Here is a 22703-nt window from a genome sequence, read left to right as displayed (position 1 = left end):
GGGGGCGCCAGCACCAGGAGGCACATCATTATACAGCCTCACATCATTATACAGGCTGTCAGTCATGTGTATAGGTGTGTCTCATACACACAGGCTGTAGGGGGTGCCAGCACCAGGAGGCACATCATTATACAGCCTCACATCATTATACAGGCTGTCAGTCATGTGTATAGGAGTATCTCATACACACAGGCTGCAGGGGGCGCCAGCACCAGGAGGGTCACTTCATTATACAGGCTGTCAGTCATGTGTACAGGAGTATCTCATACACACAGGCTGCAGGGAGCGCCAGCACCAGGAAGCACATCATTATACAGCCTCACATCATTATACAGGCTGTCAGTCATGCACTGGGGGTGTGGCCACCAGCAAGCACATTTTACAGCCTCACATCATTATACAGGCTGTCAGTCATGCACTGGGAGTGTGGCCTCCAGCACCAGGAAGCACATCATTATACAGCCTCACATCATTATACAGGCTGTCAGTCATGCACTGGGGGTGTGGCCACCAGCACCAGGAAGCACATCATTATACAGCCTCACATCATTATACAGGCTGTCAGTCATGTGTATAGGAGTATCTCATACACACAGGCTGCAGGGGGCGCCAGCACCAGGAAGCACATCATTATACAGCCTCACATCATTATACAGGCTGTCAGTCATGCACTGGGGGTGTGGCTGTGCCTCCCACTCATGAATAAGGTGGACAGCTTGAATATGCTAATGCTTCATTGGACATTTCACAGGTCATTTGCATACAGCTTTAGGACCTCATTGCTTAGGGTTACAGGCATGTAGAGGGACAATGAAGGGATAGGGGCAATGCTCTCTAATGGCTGTTTATGGAAATATATTTAGTTTAGGGGGTTATTTTGCCTGACGGGTTCTCTTTAAGTCAGGGCTAATGTTCCCCGTGCCGTCCTCTTACACGGAGCACCGAGCACGGGGTGTGATCCCATGTGGAGATAAACCTCCCGTCCTCTGAATCTTCTCTGTATTGATGGTAGACGGGAAAAGGTGAAGCTACAGGATGAATATCAGCGGCAATCAGAATACATCAGATAATAAGGAAAACACAACAACACGAGGTGACACTTCCCTCACACTAATCATACAAACATGTTAGCATGTACAATGTCCTCACCACCTGCGCCGGGAGAGGCTGAGGTACAAAACAAGCGATGGAAGTGTCTCCTCACACAGTCAGACATGAGGAAAGATGGCTGCCGCCAGTACAGACCACAGGAACAGGAAATACCCACAATGCCGCGGGACATTTCCCATAGTACCTCGGGACATTACCCACAATTCCGTGGGACAATTCCCACAATGCCTCAGGAGATTTCCCACAATGCCTCAGGAGATTTCCCACAATGCACTGAAAACTACAAGCCATTAAATGCTCTAGACCACCAGTAGATGGAGCTGTTACCGGCCTTACTCTGCAGAGGACAGAACACACCCAGCCAAACATTCGGAGCGCCAGCGCCCCATCCTCTGAACCTCGTCATCAGGAAGACCCAGCTCACGAGCAGTGGGTGCTGCGCCCATATGGAAAGAAGAGGTGCCGAAGAAACCAAGTGAATAAGGAGCCTCGAGGATAGGACAAAGTATGGATAAGCCCGTATTTACCCGACTCCTTCTTGGGAACCACCCCAAGACCTGGATGGGGCCTGCCATTCTACCCAGTTCAACCTCCTCAGTCATCCTGCACCTACCTCAGGAATCACGGAAGGACTTAAAATTGTGAGAAAACCTAGGGGAGCAATTAAGAGAAAAAGAAATTAAGAATCCAAAGGAAAAACCGGTCCCAAGAAGGGCGGCTTCTCTTTCTTGGGGTACTGGGTCAGGGTCCGAGATCGGGCGGCCGCCAGGAACAACGGATTGCAGAATGAGAGCCCCCGCAGCTGGAGCCCTGGAAGAGGAGCAGGGGAGGGTGCGGCTAGCACTGGCATAGCGGAGAATCCCACAGCTCCAGATGCCACAACTAACTGTGTCCCGGGGAAACAACTGGCACTGGGGAGGAAGGGATGAAGTCCCCAAGAGGCACGGGTGCAGTGGCTGAGGAAGGACGCCTACCTGACCATTGTCTGCTGCTGGCCACTGAAAGGGTGGGCCGGAGGAGGATCTGAGCGGGATTCATTAAGGCAGTTCCTCCGACGTCCACCAGGTGTCGCTGCTGCGCTGAAGAGCATCATAACGCACTCAAGTACACCGGCCTATTCCTGGATGAAGGTGAGTGCAAGCTCCGCAACACTTTTTTTTTTTTTTTTAAATGCAGCGGTTTTTCCGAATCCGTCGGGTTTTCGTTCGGCCACGCCCCCCGATTTCCGTCGCGTGCATGCCAGCGCCGATGCGCCACAATCCGATCGCGTGCGCCAAAATCCCGGGGCTATACGGGGAAAATCAGCGCAAGTCGGAAATATTCGGGTAACACGTCGGGAAAACGCGAATCGGGCCCTTAGTAAATGACCCCCAATGTGAAAACACTGAGGTCACTTCTGTTCTCCAGCAGTGATATGCAGATACCTTCCTAGTAGAGACCTGAAAGGTGGTGGGGGAGTCCTCTGCTCCAGACGCACTCATTCACTCCCATGAACTTTGTTCTGATGAACTTGGAACCTGATAATCTGAGATCTCAGCAACTTCTGCTCATCTCAGCCGGTGAAGTATGAGATATGCAAGGGGGGTCCTACTGCTGGGACCTTTACACAGGGTGACCCATCAGTAACAGGCAGGAAGGAGGCTCCTGGATTATGATGAGGTGGAGGAGGTCCTGGATGAGAAGGTGGTGGAGGTGGAGGAGGTCCTGGATGAGGTGGAGGAGGTCCTGGATTATGATGAGGTGGAGGAAGTCCTGGAGGAGATGGTGGTGGAGGAGGAGGAGGTCCTGGATGAGGTTCAGGAGGTCCTGGATGAGGTTGAGGAGGCCTTGGATTGCCAGGAGGAGAGGTGGAGGAGGTCCTGGATGATGAGGCGGTCCTGGAGGATGAGGTGGAGGAGGTCCTGGAGGATGAGGTGGAGGAGGTCCTGGAGGATGAGGTGGAGGAGGTCCTGGAGGATGAGGTGGAGGAGGTCCTGGGGGAGGAGGTCCTGGATGAGGTGGAGGAGGTCCTGGATGAGGTGGAGGCGGTCCTGGATGAGGTGGAGGCGGTCCTGGATGAGAAGGAGGAGGTCCTGGATGAGAAGGAGGAGGTCCTGGATGAGAAGGAGGAGGTCCTGGATGAGAAGGAGGAGGTCCTGGATGAGGTGGAGGAAGTCCTGGATGAGAAGGAGGAGCTCCTGGATGAGGTGGAGGAGGTCCTGGAGGATGAGGTGGAGGAGGTCCTGGATGATGATGATGAGGTCCTTGAGGTGGTGGGATTGGATGAGGAGGTCCTGGATGAGTTGGAGGAGGTCCTGGATGATGAGGTGGAAGAGGTCCTGGATGATGATGATGATGATGAGGTCCTGGAGGTGGTGGGATTGGATGAGGAGGTCCTGGATGATGATGAGGAGGAGGTCCTGGATGATGATGAGGAGGAGGTCCTGGAGGATGAGGTGGAGGAGGTCCTGGATGATGATGATGATGATGATGAGGTCCTGGAGGTGGTGGGATTGCCAGGAGGAGAGGTGGAGGAGGTCCTGGAGGATTAGGAGGTCCTGGAGGATGAGGTGGAGGAGGTCCTGGATGATGAGGAGGTCCTGGAAGAGGTGGAGGAGGTCCTGGAGGAGGAGGTCCTGGAGGATGAGGTGGAGGAGGTCCTGGAGGATGAGGTGGAGGAGGTCCTGGATGATGAGGAGGTCCTGGATGAGGTGGAGGAGGTCCTGGAGGTGGTGGGATTGCCAGGAGGAGAGGTGGAGGAGGTCCTGGAGGATGAGGTGGAGGAGGTCCTGGTTGAGGTGGAGGAGGTCCTGGAGGATGAGGTGGAGGAGGTCCTAGAGGATGAGGTGGAGGAGGTCCTGGATGAGGTGGAGGAGGTCCTGGAGGTGGTGGGATTGCCAGGAGGAGAGGTGGAGGAGGTCCTGGAGGATGAGGTGGAGGAGGTCCTGGAGGTGGTGGGATTGGAGGAGGTCCTGGAGGAGGTGGGATTGCCAGGAGGAGAGGTGGAGGAGGTCCTGGAGGATGAGGAGGAGGAGGTCCTGGAGGTGGTGGGATTGGAGGAGGAGGTCCTGGAGGAGGTGGGATTGCCAGGAGGAGATATGTCTTTTACACCTGAGGAAGGCTCCAGACCGGGGCCGAAACGCGTAGGGATTCAATAAATAGTTAAAAACTTACCCATAGTTTGCGAGTGGCTTCTGGACATCGCAGCGCCGTGATTGACGAGATCTCCAATTCCACGTGTATTGCTCTGCAGGAGGAGAGGTGGAGGAGGTCCTGGAGGATGAGGTGGAGGAGGTCCTGGAGGATGAGGTGGAGGAGGTCCTGGAGGATGAGGTGGAGGAGGTCCTGGAGGATGAGGAGGTCCTGGAGGATGAGGTGGAGGAGGTCCTGGAGGATGAGGTGGAGGAGGTCCTGGAGGATGAGGTGGAGGAGGTCCTGGAGGATGAGGTGGAGGAGGTCCTGGAGGATGAGGAGGAGGAGGTCCTGGATGATGAGGCGGTCCTGGAGGATGAGGTGGAGGAGGTCCTGGAGGATGAGGTGGAGGAGGTCCTGGAGGATGAGGTGGAGGAGGTCCTGGATGAGGTAGAGGAGGTCCTGGGGGAGGAGGTCCTGGATGAGGTGGAGGAGGTCCTGGATGAGGTGGAGGCGGTCCTGGATGAGGTGGAGGCGGTCCTGGATGAGAAGGAGGAGGTCCTGGATGAGAAGGAGGAGGTCCTGGATGAGAAGGAGGAGATCCTGGATGAGAAGGAGGAGGTCCTGGAGGAGGAGCTCCTGGATGAGAAGGAGGAGGTCCTGGAGGATGAGGTGGAGGAGGTCCTGGATGATGATGATGAGGTCCTTGAGGTGGTGGGATTGGATGAGGAGGTCCTGGATGAGTTGGAGGAGGTCCTGGATGATGAGGTGGAAGAGGTCCTGGATGATGATGATGATGATGAGGTCCTGGAGGTGGTGGGATTGGATGAGGAGGTCCTGGATGATGATGAGGAGGAGGTCCTGGATGATGATGAGGAGGAGGTCCTGGAGGATGAGGTGGAGGAGGTCCTGGATGATGATGATGATGAGGTCCTGGAGGTGGTGGGATTGCCAGGAGGAGAGGTGGAGGAGGTCCTGCAGGATGAGTTCCTGGAGGTGGTGGTATTGCCAGGAGGAGAGGTGGAGGAGGTCCTGGAGGATGAGGTGGAGGAGGTCCTGAATGATGAGGAGGTCCTGGATGAGGTGGAGGAGGTCCTGGAGGTGGTGGGATTGCCAGGAGGAGAGGTGGAGGAGGTCCTGGAGGATTAGGAGGTCCTGGAGGATGAGGTGGAGGAGGTCCTGGATGATGAGGAGGTCCTGGAAGAGGTGGAGGAGGTCCTGGAGGAGGAGGTCCTGGATGAGGTGGAGGAGGTCCTGGAGGATGAGGTGGAGGAGGTCCTGGATGATGAGGAGGTCCTGGATGAGGTGGAGGAGGTCCTGGAGGTGGTGGGATTGCCAGGAGGAGAGGTGGAGGAGGTCCTGGAGGATGAGGTGGAGGAGGTCCTGGATGAGGTGGAGGAGGTCCTGGAGGATGAGGTGGAGGAGGTCCTAGAGGATGAGGTGGAGGAGGTCCTGGATGAGGTGGAGGAGGTCCTGGAGGTGGTGGGATTGCCAGGAGGAGAGGTGGAGGAGGTCCTGGAGGATGAGGTGGAGGAGGTCCTGGAGGTGGTGGGATTGGAGGAGGTCCTGCAGGAGGTGGGATTGCCAGGAGGAGAGGTGGAGGAGGTCCTGGAGGATGAGGAGGAGGAGGTCCTGGAGGTGGTGGGATTGGAGGAGGAGGTCCTGGAGGAGGTGGGATTGCCAGGAGGAGATATGTCTTTTACACCTGAGGAAGGCTCCAGACCGGGGCCGAAACGCGTAGGGTTTCAATATATAGTTAAAAACTTACCCATAGTTTGCGAGTGGCTTCTGGACATCGCAGCGCCGTGATTGACGAGATCTCCAATTCCACGTGTATTGCTCTGCAGGAGGAGAGGTGGAGGAGGTCCTGGAGGATGAGGTGGAGGAGGTCCTGGAGGATGAGGTGGAGGAGGTCCTGGAGGATGAGGTGGAGGAGGTCCTGGAGGATGAGGAGGTCCTGGAGGATGAGGTGGAGGAGGTCCTGGAGGATGAGGTGGAGGAGGTCCTGGAGGATGAGGAGGAGGAGGTCCTGGATGATGAGGCGGTCCTGGAGGATGAGGTGGAGGAGGTCCTGGAGGATGAGGTGGAGGAGGTCCTGGAGGATGAGGTGGAGGAGGTCCTGGAGGATGAGGTAGAGGAGGTCCTGGGGGAGGAGGTCCTGGATGAGGTGGAGGAGGTCCTGGATGAGGTGGAGGCGGTCCTGGATGAGGTGGAGGCGGTCCTGGATGAGAAGGAGGAGGTCCTGGATGAGAAGGAGGAGGTCCTGGATGAGAAGGAGGAGGTCCTGGATGAGAAGGAGGAGGTCCTGGAGGAGGAGGTCCTGGATGAGGTGGAGGAAGTCCTGGATGAGAAGGAGGAGCTCCTGGATGAGGTGGAGGAGGTCCTGGAGGATGAGGTGGAGGAGGTCCTGGATGATGATGATGAGGTCCTTGAGGTGGTGGGATTGGATGAGGAGGTCCTGGATGAGTTGGAGGAGGTCCTGGATGATGAGGTGGAAGAGGTCCTGGATGATGATGATGATGATGAGGTCCTGGAGGTGGTGGGATTGGATGAGGAGGTCCTGGATGATGATGAGGAGGAGGTCCTGGATGATGATGAGGAGGAGGTCCTGGAGGATGAGGTGGAGGAGGTCCTGGATGATGATGATGATGATGATGATGAGGTCCTGGAGGTGGTGGGATTGCCAGGAGGAGAGGTGGAGGAGGTCCTGCAGGATGAGTTCCTGGAGGTGGTGGGATTGCCAGGAGGAGAGGTGGAGGAGGTCCTGGAGGATGAGGTGGAGGAGGTCCTGGATGATGAGGAGGTCCTGGATGAGGTGGAGGAGGTCCTGGAGGTGGTGGGATTGCCAGGAGGAGAGGTGGAGGAGGTCCTGGATGAGGTGGAGGAGGTCCTGGAGGATGAGGTGGAGGAGGTCCTGGATGATGAGGAGGTCCTGGAAGAGGTGGAGGAGGTCCTGGGGGAGGAGGTCCTGGATGAGGTGGAGGAGGTCCTGGAGGATGAGGTGGAGGAGGTCCTGGATGATGAGGAGGTCCTGGATGAGGTGGAGGAGGTCCTGGAGGTGGTGGGATTGCCAGGAGGAGAGGTGGAGGAGGTCCTGGATGAGGTGGAGGAGGTCCTGGAGGATGAGGTGGAGGAGGTCCTGGATGATGAGGAGGTCCTGGAAGAGGTGGAGGAGGTCCTGGAGGAGGAGGTCCTGGATGAGGTGGAGGAGGTCCTGGAGGATGAGGTGGAGGAGGTCCTGGATGATGAGGAGGTCCTGGATGAGGTGGAGGAGGTCCTGGAGGTGGTGGGATTGCCAGGAGGAGAGGTGGAGGAGGTCCTGGAGGATGAGGTGGAGGAGGTCCTGGATGAGGTGGAGGAGGTCCTGGAGGATGAGGTGGAGGAGGTCCTAGAGGATGAGGTGGAGGAGGTCCTGGAGGTGGTGGGATTGCCAGGAGGAGAGGTGGAGGAGGTCCTGGAGGATGAGGTGGAGGAGGTCCTGGAGGTGGTGGGATTGGAGGAGGTCCTGGAGGAGGTGGGATTGCCAGGAGGAGAGGTGGAGGAGGTCCTGGAGGATGAGGAGGAGGAGGTCCTGGAGGTGTTGGGACTGGAGGAGGAGGTCCTGGAGGAGGTGGGATTGCCAGGAGGAGATATGTCTTTTACACCTGAGGAAGGCTCCAGACCGGGGCCGAAACGCGTAGGGATTCAATAAATAGTTAAAAACTTACCCATAGTTTGCGAGTGGCTTCTGGACATCGCAGCGCCGTGATTGACGAGATCTCCAATTCCACGTGTATTGCTCTGCAGGAGGAGAGGTGGAGGAGGTCCTGGAGGATGAGGTGGAGGAGGTCCTGGAGGATGAGGTGGAGGAGGTCCTGGAGGATGAGGTGGAGGAGGTCCTGGAGGATGAGGAGGTCCTGGAGGATGAGGTGGAGGAGGTCCTGGAGGATGAGGTGGAGGAGGTCCTGGAGGATGAGGTGGAGGAGGTCCTGGAGGATGAGGTGGAGGAGGTCCTGGAGGATGAGGAGGTCCTGGAGGATGAGGAGGTCCTGGAGGATGAGGTGGAGGAGGTCCTGGAGGATGAGGCGGTCCTGGAGGTGGTGGGATTGGAGGAGGAGGTCCTGGATGATGATGAGGTCCTGGAGGAGGTGGGATTGGTGGAGGAGGTCCTGGATGATGAGGAGGTCCTGGAGGAGGTGGGATCGCCAGGTGTCGGAGGGAGGAGCCATCCTGTGATTTGGGACATGTGAGGCCCCTGGTATGTGACCGGGTGTCTGGCGCAGTGTGAGCCCCGGAGGCTGCAGGGAGACATCATGTCCTTGTCTGACATCAGGCGGGTGCTGCTCAGTGACACCCTGGCCCCGACCTGCGCCCTGATCCTGCGCACCCAGGGGGGGATAGAGGTCACCGAGAGCCCGGGACTCAGCACCCAGGACCTCATCTCCAAGATACAGGTAGGAGCAATGCTTTGCAGTGTGGAGAGGGGAGCAATGCTCTGCAGTGTGGAGGGGGGAGCAATGCTCTGCAGTGTGGAGAGGGGAGCAATGCTCTGCAGTGTGGAGAGGGGAGCAATGCTCTGCAATGTGGAGAGGGGAGCAATGCTCTGCAGTGTGGAGAGGGGAGCAATGCTCTGCAGTGTGGAGAGGGGAGCAATGCTCTGCAGTGTGGAGAAGGGAGCAATGCTCTGCAGTGTGGAGAAGGGAGCAATGCTCTGCAGTGTGGAGAAGGGAGCAATGCTCTGCAGTGTGGAGAAGGGAGCAATGCTCTGCAGTGTGGAGAAGGGAGCAATGCTCTGCAGTGTGGAGAGGGGAGCAATGCTCTGCAGTGTGGAGAGGGGAGCAATGCTCTGCAGTGTGGAGAGGGGAGCAATGCTCTGCAGTGTGGAGAGGGGAGCAATGCTCTGCAGTGTGGAGAGGGGAGCAATGCTCTGCAGTGTGGAGAGGGGAGCAATGCTCTGCAGTGTGGAGAGGGGAGCAATGCTCTGCAGTGTGGAGAGGGGAGCAATGCTCTGCAGTGTGGAGAGGGGAGCAATGCTCTGCAGTGTGGAGAGGGGAGCAATGCTCTGCAGTGTGGAGAGGGGAGCAATGCTCTGCAGTGTGGAGGGGGGATCAATGCTCTGCAGTGTGGAGGGGGGAGCAATGCTCTGCAGTGTGGAGGGGGGAGCAATGCTCTGCAGTGTGGAGGGGGGAGCAATGCTCTGCAGTGTGGAGGGGGGAGCAATGCTCTGCAGTGTGGAGGGGGGAGCAATGCTCTGCAGTGTGGAGAAGGGAGCAATGCTCTGCAGTGTGGAGAAGGGAGCAATGCTCTGCAGTGTGGAGGGGGGAGCAATGCTCTGCAGTGTGGAGGGGGGAGCAATGCTCTGCAGTGTGGAGGGGGGGCAATGCTCTGCAGTGTGGAGGGGGGAGCAATGCTCTGCAGTGTGGAGGGGGGAGCAATGCTCTGCAGTGTGGAGGGGGGAGCAATGCTCTGCAGTGTGGAGGGGGGAGCAATGCTCTGCAGTGTGGAGAGGGGGGCAATGCTCTGCAGTGTGGAGAGGGGGGCAATGCTCTGCAGTGTGGAGAGGGGAGCAATGCTCTGCAGTGTGGAGAGGGGAGCAATGCTCTGCAGTGTGGAGAGGGGAGCAATGCTCTGCAGTGTGGAGAGGGGAGCAATGCTCTGCAGTGTGGAGAGGGGAGCAATGCTCTGCAGTGTGGGGAGAGGAGTGATAGTCTGCAGGAGAGCGATACTCTGCAGTGTGGGGAGAGGAGCAATACTCTGCAGTGTGGGGAGAGGAGTGATAGTCTGCAGCAGAGCGATACTCTGCATTGTGGGGAGAGGAGTCGCTTGTGTCATGCATGTTGAGGTGATAGCTGATCTGCAGGTTACATAAGAAGGAACTTGTTGTGTTTTGCGATGCTCTGCAGAGGGTCCTGCTAGGTGCAGCCCCTATAGTGTAAGGTAATGGTGCTGGAGGGATAGTCTGCAGAGGTGACTGGTGGATGTTGCTTGTGTCCTCTCTGGGGCAATGTTCTGCAGCGCTCGGGCTCAGCAGATGGAGAAGCGCGTTCATGTCTGATGCAACAGAAGCCGAAGGTGTCAGGAGCTGGTGGGAGGAGTCTGAGGGAAGGGGCGGAGACCAGAAGCTGCGGTGTCACCAGAGCAGCAAAGCCGGGGCGAGGGATCCCCCAAGGGGGGAAGCGGTCTCTATATGGGGTGCAGTTTGGGGTGAGGGTCTCATGGCTGGGGTGCAGTTTGGGGTGAGGGTCTCGTGGCTGGGGTGCAGTTTGGGGTGAGGGTCTCGTGGCTGGGGTGCAGTTTCGGGTGAGGGTCTCGTGGCTGGGGTGCAGTTTCGGGTGAGGGTCTCGTGGCTGGGGTGCAGTTTCGGGTGAGGGTCTCGTGGCTGGGGTGCAGTTTGGGGTGAGGGTCTCGTGGCTGGGGCGCAGTTTGGGGTGAGGGTCTCATGGCTGGGGTGCAGTTTGGGGTGAGGGTCTCATGGCTGGGGTGCAGTTTGGGGTGAGGGTCTCGTGGCTGGGGTGCAGTTTGGGGTGAGGGTCTCGTGGCTGGGGCGCAGTTTGGGGTGAGGGTCTCGTGGCTGGGGCGCAGTTTGGGGTGAGGGTCTAGTGGCTGGGGCGCAGTTTGGGGTGAGGGTCTCATGGCTGGTGTCTGTGACCCCCAGGACTACGATGCGCTGATTGTCCGCTCAGCCACTAAGGTTTCGGCGGAGGTCCTGGCGGCCGGAGCGCGGCTGAAGGTGGTTGGACGCGCAGGAACAGGAGTGGACAATGTGGATGTGGACGCTGCCACCAGGAATGGGATCATCGTGATGAAGTAAGTGCCCCCTTTCCTCTACCGCTAAGGGTTAACCCTGATCTCTGATTGGCTGTTTTTGACCTAATTAGCAGTAATAGGAAGATATGGTCCTAATCCCATCAGGAATCCCAAGGTGACCCCAAGTACTGCAATCCCACCCCCACATCTGCTCAGCTCCTCCTGCTCTATAACATGCTGCCTGCAGATAGGACACTATGTACAATCTGTTCAGCTCCTCCTGCTCTATAACATGCTGCCTGCAGATAGGACACTATGTACAATATGCTCAGCTCCTCCTGCTCTATAACATGCTGCCTGCAGATAGGACACTATGTACAATGTGCTCAGCTCCTCCTGCTCTATAACATGCTGCCTCCAGATAGGACACTATTTACAATCTGCTCAGCTCCTCCTGCTCTATAACATGCTGCCTGCAGATAGGACACTATGTACAATCTGCTCAGCTCCTCCTGCTCTATAATGTGCTGCCTGCAGATAGGACACTATGTACAATCTACTCAGCTGCTCCTGCTCTATAACATGCTGCCTGCAGATAGGACACTATGTACAATCTGCTCAGCTCCTCCTGCTCTATAACATGCTGCCTGCAGATAGGATACTATGTACAATCTGCTCTGCTCCTCCTGCTCTATAACATGCTGCCTGCAGATAGGACACTATGTATAATCTGCTCTGCTCCTCCTGCTCTATAACATGCAGCCTGCAGATAGGACACTATGTACAATCTGCTCAGCTCCTCCTGCTCTATAACATGCTGCCTGCAGATAGGACACTATGTACAATCTTCTCCGCTCCTCCTGCTCTATAACATGCTGCCTGCAGATAGGACACTATGTACAATCTGCTCTGCTCCTCCTGCTCTATAACATTCTGCCTGCAGATAGGACACTGTGTACAATCTGCTCAGCTCCTCCTGCTCTATAACATGCTGCCTGCAGATAGGACACTGTGTACAATCTGCTCAGCTCCTCCTGCTCTATAACATGCTGCCTGCGGATAGGACACTATGTACAATGTGCTCAGCTCCTCCTGCTCTATAACATGCTGCCTGCAGATAGGACACTATGTGCAATCTGCTCAGCTCCTCCTGCTCTATAACATGCTGCCTGCAGATAGGACACTATGTGCAATCTGCTCAGCTCCTCCTGCTTTATAACATGCTGCCTGCAGATAGGACACTATATGCAATCTGCTCAGCTCCTCCGGCTTTATAACATGCTGCCTGCAGATAGGACACTATGTACAATCTGCTCAGCTCCTCCTGCTCTATAACATGCTGCCTGCAGATAGGACACTGTGTACAATCTACTCAGCTGCTCCTGCTCTATAACATGCTGCCTGCAGATAGGACACTATGTACAATCTGCTCAGCTCCTCCTGCTCTATAACATGCTGCCTGCAGATAGGACACTATGTACAATGTGCTCAGCTCCTCCTGCTCTATCTTTAGGCAGCATGTTATAGAGCAGGAGGAGCTGAGCACATTGTACATAGTGTCCTGTCTGCAGGCAGCATGTTATAGAGCAGGAGGAGCTGAGCAGATTGTATATAGTGTCCTATCTGCAGGCAGCATGTTATAGAGCAGGAGGAGCTGAGCACATTGTACATAGTGTCCTATCTGCAGGCAGCATGTTATAGAGCAGGAGGAGCTGAGCAGATTGTACATAGTGTCCTATCTGCAGGCAGCATGTTATAGAGCAGGAGGAGCTGAGCAGATTGTACAGTGTCCTATCTGCAGGCAGCATGTTATAGAGCAGGAGCAGCTGAGCAGATTGTACATAGTGTCCTATCTGCAGGCAGCATGTTATAGAGCGGGAGCAGCTGAGTAGATTGTACATAGTGTCCTATCTGCAGGCAGCATGTTATAGAGCAGGAGGAGCTGAGCAGATTGTACATAGTGTCCTATCTGCAGGCAGCATGTTATAGAGCAGGAGGAGCTGAGCACATTATGGAAGGTGCGTTACCTGTGTTGTAGTGATGATAGTCCGGAGCTGCACTCACTATTCTGTCTCTGTCTGCCCCCAGCACTCCCACCGGGAATAGTATCAGTGCGGCGGAGCTGACGTGCGGCCTCATCCTCAGTCTCTCCAGGTGGGTGCTGGTCTCTGATGTGGGGGCGACACGGGGGGGGGGGGATTATTTGGCATCTTCTCATTTATTGTTTGGTTTCCAGGCAGATTCCTCAAGCTGCATCATCCATGAAGGAGGGAAAATGGGACCGAAAGAAGGTAGGAGCCCGGGACCAGGGGTGTAGAGGTGTCCTGGGTAATGGGGGGCTATGGCCTGGGGGGCAGGAGGCCAGGACCGGGTGGTGTAGAGGTGTCCTGGGTAATGGGGGGCTATGGCCTAGGGGGCAGGAGGCCAGGACCGGGTGGTGTAGAGGTGTCCTGGGTAATGGGGGGCTATGGCCTAGGGGGCAGGAGGCCGGGACAAGGTGGTGTAGAGGTGTCCTGGGTAATGGGGGGCTATGGCCTAGGGGGCAGGAGGCCAGGACCGGGTGTGTAGAGGTGTCCTGGGTAATGGGGGGCTATGGCCTAGGGGGCAGGAGGCCAGGACCGGGTGGTGTAGAGGTGTCCTGGGTAATGGGGGCTATGGCCTGGGGGGCAGGAGGCCAGGACCGGGTGGTGTAGAGGTGTCCTGGGTAATGGGGGGCTATGGCCTGGGGGGCAGGAGGCCAGGACCGGGTGGTGTAGAGGTGTCCTGGGTAATGGGGGGGCTATGACCTAGGGGGCAGGAGGCCAGGACCGGGTGGTGTAGAGGTGTCCTGGGTAATGGGGGGCTATGGCCTAGGGGGCAGGAGGCCGGGACCGGGTGGTGTAGAGGTGTCCTGGGTAATGGGGGCTATGGCCTAGGGGGCAGGAGGCCGGGCCCGGGTGGTGTAGAGGTGTCCTGGGTAATGGGGGGCTATGGCCTAGGGGGAAGGAGGCCGGGACAAGGTGGTGTAGAGGTGTCCTGGGTAATGGGGGGCTATGGCCTAGGGGGCAGGAGGCCAGGACCGGGTGGTGTAGAGGTGTCCTGGGTAATGGGGGCTATGGCCTGGGGGGCAGGAGGCCAGGACCGGGTGGTGTAGAGGTGTCCTGGGTAATGGGGGCTATGGCCTAGGGGGCAGGAGGCCGGGACCGGGTGGTGTAGAGGTGTCCTGGGTAATGGGGGCTATGGCCTAGGGGGCAGGAGGCCAGGACCGGGTGGTGTAGAGGTGTCCTGGGTAATGGGGGCCTATGGCCTAGGGGGCAGGAGGCCAGGACCGGGTAATGTAGAGGTGTCCTGGGTAATGGGGGGCTATGGCCTAGGGGGCAGGAGGTCAGGACCGGGTGGTGTAGAGGTGTCCTGGGTAATGGGGGCTATGGCCTAGGGGGCAGGAGGCCAGGACCGGGTGGTGTAGAGGTGTCCTGGGTAATGGGGGCCTATGGCCTAGGGGGCAGGAGGCCAGGACCGGGTAATGTAGAGGTGTCCTGGGTAATGGGGGGCTATGGCCTAGGGGGCAGGAGGCCAGGACCGGGTGGTTGTAGAGGTGTCCTGGGTAATGGGGGGCTATGGCCTAGGGGGCAGGAGGCCGGGACAAGGTGGTGTAGAGGTGTCCTGGGTAATGGGGGGCTATGGCCTAGGGGGCAGGAGGTCAGGACCGGGTGGTGTAGAGGTGTCCTGGGTAATGGGGGGCTATGGCCTAGGGGGCAGGAGGCCGGGCCCGGGTGGTGTAGAGGTGTCCTGGGTAATGGGGGGCTATGGCCTGGGGGGCAGGAGGCCAGGACCGGGTGGTGTAGAGGTGTCCTGGGTAATGGGGGGCTATGGCCTAGGGGGCAGGAGGCCAGGACCGGGTGGTGTAGAGGTGTCCTGGGTAATGGGGGGCTATGGCCTAGGGGGCAGGAGGCCGGGACAAGGTGGTGTAGAGGTGTCCCTGGGTAATGGGGGGCTATGGCCTAGGGGGCAGGAGGCCAGGACCGGGTGGTGTAGAGGTGTCCTGGGTAATGGGGGGCTATGGCCTAGGGGGCAGGAGGCCAGGACCGGGTGGTGTAGAGGTGTCCTGGGTAATGGGGGCTATGGCCTGGGGGGCAGGAGGCCAGGACCGGGTGGTGTAGAGGTGTCCTGGGTAATGGGGGGCTATGGCCTGGGGGGCAGGAGGCCAGGACCGGGTGGTGTAGAGGTGTCCTGGGTAATGGGGGGCTATGACCTAGGGGGCAGGAGGCCAGGACCGGGTGGTGTAGAGGTGTCCTGGGTAATGGGGGGCTATGGCCTAGGGGGCAGGAGGCCGGGACCGGGTGGTGTAGAGGTGTCCTGGGTAATGGGGGCTATGGCCTAGGGGGCAGGAGGCCGGGCCCGGGTGGTGTAGAGGTGTCCTGGGTAATGGGGGGCTATGGCCTAGGGGGAAGGAGGCCGGGACAAGGTGGTGTAGAGGTGTCCTGGGTAATGGGGGGCTATGGCCTAGGGGGCAGGAGGCCAGGACCGGGTGGTGTAGAGGTGTCCTGGGTAATGGGGGCTATGGCCTGGGGGGCAGGAGGCCAGGACCGGGTGGTGTAGAGGTGTCCTGGGTAATGGGGGCTATGGCCTAGGGGGCAGGAGGCCGGGACCGGGTGGTGTAGAGGTGTCCTGGGTAATGGGGGCTATGGCCTAGGGGGCAGGAGGCCAGGACCGGGTGGTGTAGAGGTGTCCTGGGTAATGGGGGCCTATGGCCTAGGGGGCAGGAGGCCAGGACCGGGTAATGTAGAGGTGTCCTGGGTAATGGGGGGCTATGGCCTAGGGGGCAGGAGGTCAGGACCGGGTGGTGTAGAGGTGTCCTGGGTAATGGGGGGCTATGGCCTAGGGGGCAGGAGGCCAGGACCGGGTGGTGTAGAGGTGTCCTGGGTAATGGGGGCCTATGGCCTAGGGGGCAGGAGGCCAGGACCGGGTAATGTAGAGGTGTCCTGGGTAATGGGGGGCTATGGCCTAGGGGGCAGGAGGCCAGGACCGGGTGGTGTAGAGGTGTCCTGGGTAATGGGGGGCTATGGCCTAGGGGGCAGGAGGCCGGGACAAGGTGGTGTAGAGGTGTCCTGGGTAATGGGGGGCTATGGCCTAGGGGGCAGGAGGTCAGGACCGGGTGGTGTAGAGGTGTCCTGGGTAATGGGGGGCTATGGCCTAGGGGGCAGGAGGCCGGGCCCGGGTGGTGTAGAGGTGTCCTGGGTAATGGGGGGCTATGGCCTGGGGGGCAGGAGGCCAGGACCGGGTGGTGTAGAGGTGTCCTGGGTAATGGGGGGCTATGGCCTGGGGGGCAGGAGGCCAGGACCGGGTGGTGTAGAGGTGTCCTGGGTAATGGGGGGCTATGGCCTGGGGGGCAGGAGGCCAGGACCGGGTGGTGTAGAGGTGTCCTGGGTAATGGGGGGCTATGGCCTAGGGGGCAGGAGGCCAGGACCGGGTGGTGTAGAGGTGTCCTGGGTAATGGGGGGCTATGGCCTAGGGGGCAGGAGGCCAGGACCGGGTGGTGTAGAGGTGTCCTGGGTAATGGGGGGCTATGGCCTAGGGGGCAGGAGGCCAGGACCGGGTGGTGTAGAGGTGTCCTGGGTAATGGGGGGCTATGGCCTGGGGGGCAGGAGGCCAGGACCGGGTGGTGTAGAGGTGTCCTGGGTAATGGGGGGCTATGGCCTGGGGGGCAGGAGGCCAGGACCGGGTGGTGTAGAGGTGTCCTGGGTAATGGGGGGGCTATGACCTAGGGGGCAGGAGGCCAGGACCGGGTGGTGTAGAGGTGTCCTGGGTAATGGGGGGCTATGGCCTAGGGGGCAGGAGGCCAGGACCCGGGGTGGTGTAGAGGTGTCCTGGGTAATGGGGGCTATGGCCTAGGGGGCAGGAGGCCAGGACCGGGTGGTGTAGAGGTGTCCTGGGTAATGGGGGCCTATGGCCTAGGGGGCAGGAGGCCAGGACCGGGTAATGTAGAGGTGTCCTGGGTAATGGGGGGCTATGGCCTAGGGGGCAGGAGGTCAGGACCGGGTGGTGTAGAGGTGTCCTGGGTAATGGGGGGCTATGGCCTAGGGGGCAGGAGGCCAGGACCGGGTGGTGTAGAGGTGTCCTGGGTAATGGGGGCCTATGGCCTAGGGGGCAGGAGGCCAGGACCGGGTAATGTAGAGGTGTCCTGGGTAATGGGGGGCTATGGCCTAGGGGGCAGGAGGCCAGGACCGGGTGGTGTAGAGGTGTCCTGGGTAATGGGGGGCTATGGCCTAGGGGGCAGGAGGCCGGGACAAGGTGGTGTAGAGGTGTCCTGGGTAATGGGGGGCTATGGCCTAGGGGGCAGGAGGTCAGGACCGGGTGGTGTAGAGGAGTCCTGGGTAATGGGGGCTATGGCCTAGGGGGCAGGAGGCCAGGACCGGGTGGTGTAGAGGTGTCCTGGGTAATGGGGGGCTATGGCCTGGGGGGCAGGAGGCCAGGACCGGGTGGTGTAGAGGTGTCCTGGGTAATGGGGGGCTATGGCCTGGGGGGCAGGAGGCCAGGACCGGGTGGTGTAGAGGTGTCCTGGGTAATGGGGGGCTATGGCCTGGGGGCAGGAGGCCAGGACCGGGTGGTGTAGAGGTGTCCTGGGTAATGGGGGGCTATGGCCTAGGGGGCAGGAGGCCGGGCCCGGGTGGTGTAGAGGTGTCCTGGGTAATGGGGGCTATGGCCTAGGGGGCAGGAGGTCAGGACCGGGTGGTGTAGAGGTGTCCTGGGTAATGGGGGGCTATGGCCTAGGGGGCAGGATAGTAAAGTATGGGGGTCCGCATGTTTCCTGACCTCCTCCTTCTGCCCTCAGTACATGGATCGGAGCTGCTCGGGAAGACGCTGGGAATCCTGGGACTCGGACGCATCGGGAGGGAAGTGGCCCTGAGGATGCAGTCATTTCAGATGAAGGTGAGAAGATGCTGGAGACCTGGGGGGGGTGACCTCTGGGGTGTGGCCTCCTGTGGGGGGTGACCTCTGGGGTTGTGACACCTCTGGGTATGGGTATGACACCTCTGTGGGGGGGGGGGGTGACCTCTGAGGGTATGACACCTCTGTGGGGGGGGGGGTGACCTCTGGGGGTGTGACACCTCTGTGGGGGGGGGGTGACCTCTGGGGGTGTGACACCTCTGGGTATGACACCTCTGTGGGGGGGGGGTGACCTCTGGGGGTGTGACACCTCTGGGTATGACACCTCTGTGGGGGGGGGTGACCTCTGGGGGTATGACACCTCTGTGGGGGGGAGGGTGACCTCTGGGGGTGTGACACCTCTGGGTATGACACCTCTGTGGGGGGGGGGTGACCTCTGGGGGTATGACACCTCTGGGTATGACACCTCTGTGGGGGGGGGGGGGGTGACCTCTGGGTATGACACCTCTGTGGGGGGGGTGACCTCTGGGGGTGTGACACCTCTGGGTATGACACCTCTGTGGGGGGGGGGGTGACCTCTGGGGGTGTGACACCTCTGGGTATGGGTATGACACCTCTGTGGGGGGGGGGGGTGACCTCTGGGGGTGTGACACCTCTGTGGGGGGGGGTGACCTCTGGGGTGTGACACCTCTGGGTATGACACCTCTGTGGGGGGGGGGGTGACCTCTGGGGGTGTGACACCTCTGGGTATGGGTATGACACCTCTGTGGGGGGGGGGTGACCTCTGGGGGTGTGACACCTCTGGGTATGACACCTCTGTGGGGGGGGGTGACCTCTGGGGGTGTGACACCTCTGTGGGGGGGGGTGACCTCTGGGGGTGTGACACCTCTGGGTATGACACCTCTGTGGGGGGGGGGGTGACCTCTGGGGGTGTGACACCTCTGTGGGGGGGGGGTGACCTCTGGGGGTGTGACACCTCTGGGTATGACACCTCTGTGGGGGGGGGGGGGTGACCTCTGGGGGTGTGACACCTCTGGGGGGGGGGGGGGTGACCTCTGGGGGTATGACACCTCTGTGGGGGGGGGGGTGACCTCTGGGGGTGTGACACCTCTGGGTATGACACCTCTGTGGGGGGGGGGTGACCTCTGGGGGTGTGACACCTCTGTGGGGGGGGGTGACCTCTGGGGGTGTGACACCTCTGGGTATGACACCTCTGTGGGGGGGGGGTGACCTCTGGGGGTATGACACCTCTGTGGGGGGGGTGACCTCTGGGGGTGTGACACCTCTGGGTATGACACCTCTGTGGGGGGGGTGACCTCTGGGGGTGTGACACCTCTGGGTATGACACCTCTGTGGGGGGGGGGGTGACCTCTGGGGGTGTGACACCTCTGGGTATGACACCTCTGTGGGGGGGGGGGTGACCTCTGGGGGTGTGACACCTCTGTGGGGGGGGTGACCTCTGGGGGTGTGACACCTCTGGGTATGACACCTCTGTGGGGGGGGGGGGGTGACCTCTGGGGGTGTGACACCTCTGGGTATGACACCTCTGTGGGGGGGGTGACCTCTGGGGGTGTGACACCTCTGTGGGGAGGGGGGTGACCTCTGGGGGTATGACACCTCTGTGGGGGGGGGGTGACCTCTGGGGGTGTGACACCTCTGGGTATGACACCTCTGTGGGGGGGGGGTGACCTCTGGGGGTGTGACACCTCTGGGTATGACACCTCTGTGTGTGTGTGGGGGGGGTGACCTCTGGGGGTGTGACACCTCTGTGTGTGTGTGGGGGGGGGGTGACCTCTGGGGGTGTGACACCTCTGTGTGTGTGTGGGGGGGGGGGTGACCTCTGGGGGTGTGACACCTCTGTGTGTGTGGGGGGGGGGTGACCTCTGGGGGTGTGACACCTCTGTGTGTGTGTGGGGGGGGGTGACCTCTGGGGGTATGACACCTCTGTGTGTGTGGGGGGGGGGGGTGACCTCTGGGGGTGTGACACCTCTGTGTGTGTGTGGGGGGGGGGGTGACCTCTGGGGGTGTGACACCTCTGTGTGTGTGGGGGGGGGGTGACCTCTGGGGGTGTGACACCTCTGTGTGTGTGGGGGGGGGGGGTGACCTCTGGGGGTATGACACCTCTGTGTGTGTGTGGGGGGGTGACCTCTGGGGGTGTGACACCTCTGTGTGTGTGGGGGGGGGGTGACCTCTGGGGGTGTGACACCTCTGTGTGTGTGGGGGGGGGGTGACCTCTGGGGGTATGACACCTCTGGGTATGACACCTCTGCGTGTGTGGGGGGGGGGTGACCTCTGGGGGTGTGACACCTCTGTGTGTGTGTGTGGGGGGGGTGACCTCTGGGGGTGTGACACCTCTGTGTGTGTGGGGGGGGGGTGACCTCTGGGGGTATGACACCTCTGGGTATGACACCTCTGTGTGTGTGGGGGGGGGGGTGACCTCTGGGGGTGTGATGTCCATTTCTTGCTCCCTGTGTCTTGCAGACCATCGGCTATGACCCCATCATCCCCCCAGAAGTAACAGCAGAGTTTGGGGTTCAGCAGTTTCCTCTGGAAGAAATCTGGGGACAGTGCGATTACATCACAGTACACACTCCGCTCCTGCCCTCTACTACAGGTATACACAGCTCTGTACACTCCGCTCCTGCCCTCTACTACAGGTATACACAGCTCTGTACACTCCGCTCCTGCCCCCTACTACAGGTATACACAGCTCTGTACACTCCGCTCCTGCCCCCTACTACAGGTATACACAGCTCTGTACACTCCGCTCCTGCCCCTACTACAGGTATACACAGCTCTGTACACTCCCCTCCTGCCCTCTACTACAGGTATACACAGCTCTGTACACTCCGCTCCTCCCCCCTACTACAGGTATACACAGCTCTGTACACTCCCCTCCTGCCCTCTACTACAGGTTTACACAGCTCTGTACACTCCTCCTCCCCCCTACTACAGGTATACACAGCTCTGTACACTCCGCTCCTCCCCCCTACTACAGGTATACACAGCTCTGTACACTCCGCTCCTGCCCTCTACTACAGGTATACACAGCTCTGTACACTCCTCCTCCCCCCTACTACAGGTATACACAGCTCTGTACACTCCGCTCCTGCCCTCTACTACAGGTATACACAGCTCTGTACACTCCGCTCCTGCCCTCTACTACAGGTATACACAGCTCTGTACACTCCGCTCCTGCCCCCTACTACAGGTATACACAGCTCTGTACACTCCGCTCCTGCCCCCTACTACAGGTATACACAGCTCTGTACACTCCTCCCCCCTACTACAGGTATACACAGCTCTGTACACTCCTCCCCCCTACTACAGGTATACACAGCTCTGTACACTCCTCCTCCCCCTACTACAGGTATACACAGCTCTGTACACTCCGCTCCTCCCCCCTACTACAGGTATACACAGCTCTGTACACTCCGCTCCTGCCCTCTACTACAGGTATACACAGCTCTGTACACTCCCCCCCCCCTCTACTACAGGTATACACAGCTCTGTACACTCCCCTCCCCCTACTACAGGTATACACAGCTCTGTACACTCCTCCTCCCCCTACTACAGGTATACACAGCTCTGTACACTCCGCTCCTCCCCCCTACTACAGGTATACACAGCTCTGTACACTCCGCTCCTGCCTCTACTACAGGTATACACGGCTCTGTACACTCCGCTCCTGCCCTCTACTACAGGTATACACAGCTCTGTACACTCCTCCTCCCCCTACTACAGGTATACACAGCTCTGTACACTCCTCCTCCCCCCTACTACAGGTATACACAGCTCTGTACACTCCTCCTCCTCCCTACTACAGGTATACACAGCTCTGTACACTCCTCCCCCCCTACTACAGGTATACACAGCTCTGTACACTCCTCCCCCCCTACTACAGGTATACACAGCTCTGTACACTCCTCCCCCCCTACTACAGGTATACACAGCTCTGTACACTCCTCCTCCTCCCCCTACTACAGGTATACACAGCTCTGTACACTCCTCCCCCCTACTACAGGTATACACAGGCTCTGTACACTCCTCCCCCCCTACTACAGGTATACACAGCTCTGTACACTCCGCTCCTGCCCTCTACTACAGGTATACACAGCTCTGTACACTCCCCTCCTGCCCTCTACTACAGGTATACACAGCTCTGTACACTCCCCCCCCCCTCTACTACAGGTATACACGGCTCTGTACACTCCGCTCCTGCCCTCTACTACAGGTATACACGGCTCTGTACACTCCTCCCCCCCTACTACAGGTATACACAGCTCTGTACACTCCGCTCCTGCCCTCTACTACAGGTATACACAGCTCTGTACACTCCTCCTCCTCCCCTCTACTACAGGTATACACAGCTCTGTACACCCCCCTCCCCTACTACAGGTATACACAGCTCTGTACACTCCGCTCCTGCCCTCTACTACAGGTATACACGGCTCTGTACACTCCGCTCCTGCCCTCTACTACAGGTATACACAGCTCTGTACACTCCGCTCCTGCCCTCTACTACAGGTATACACAGCTCTGTACACTCCGCTCCTGCCCTCTACTACAGGTATACACAGCTCTGTACACTCCGCTCCTGCCCTCTACTACAGGTATACACAGCTCTGTACACTGCCCCCCCCCGCTACTACAGGTATACACAGCTCTGTACACTCAGCTCCTGCCCTCTACTACAGGTATACACAGCTCTGTACACTCCTCCCCCCTACTACAGGTATACACAGCTCTGCACACTCCTCCCCCCTACTACAGGTATACACAGCTCTGCACACTCCTCCCCCCTACTACAGGTATACACAGCTCTGTACACTCCGCTCCTGCCCTCTACTACAGGTATACACAGCTCTGTACACTCCTCCTCCCCCCTA

At 59.1% G+C, this 22703-nt stretch overlaps 1 protein-coding gene across 1 annotated transcript in view; it reads left to right on the top strand.

Annotated features, from left to right (window-relative positions):
* The first annotated feature begins 8386 nt into the window (after positions 1 to 8386).
* The window catches only part of PHGDH (phosphoglycerate dehydrogenase), a 14679-nt gene continuing 362 nt past the window's right edge, over positions 8387 to 22703 (top strand). The window contains exons 1-6 of the mRNA XM_072121644.1: positions 8387 to 8654; positions 10856 to 11007; positions 13036 to 13101; positions 13184 to 13260; positions 17759 to 17856; positions 20296 to 20428. Of these exons, the coding sequence (XP_071977745.1) occupies positions 8514 to 8654; positions 10856 to 11007; positions 13036 to 13101; positions 13184 to 13260; positions 17759 to 17856; positions 20296 to 20428 (667 nt within the window). The 5' untranslated portion in view covers positions 8387 to 8513. The remainder of the gene's footprint in view (positions 8655 to 10855; positions 11008 to 13035; positions 13102 to 13183; positions 13261 to 17758; positions 17857 to 20295; positions 20429 to 22703) is intronic.

The sequence above is a fragment of the Engystomops pustulosus genome, chromosome 8 (assembly GCF_040894005.1).
Source record: "Engystomops pustulosus chromosome 8, aEngPut4.maternal, whole genome shotgun sequence".
In the NCBI taxonomy this organism is placed as follows: Eukaryota; Metazoa; Chordata; class Amphibia; order Anura; family Leptodactylidae; genus Engystomops; species Engystomops pustulosus.
This window is presented reverse-complemented; position numbering and strand designations above follow the sequence as displayed.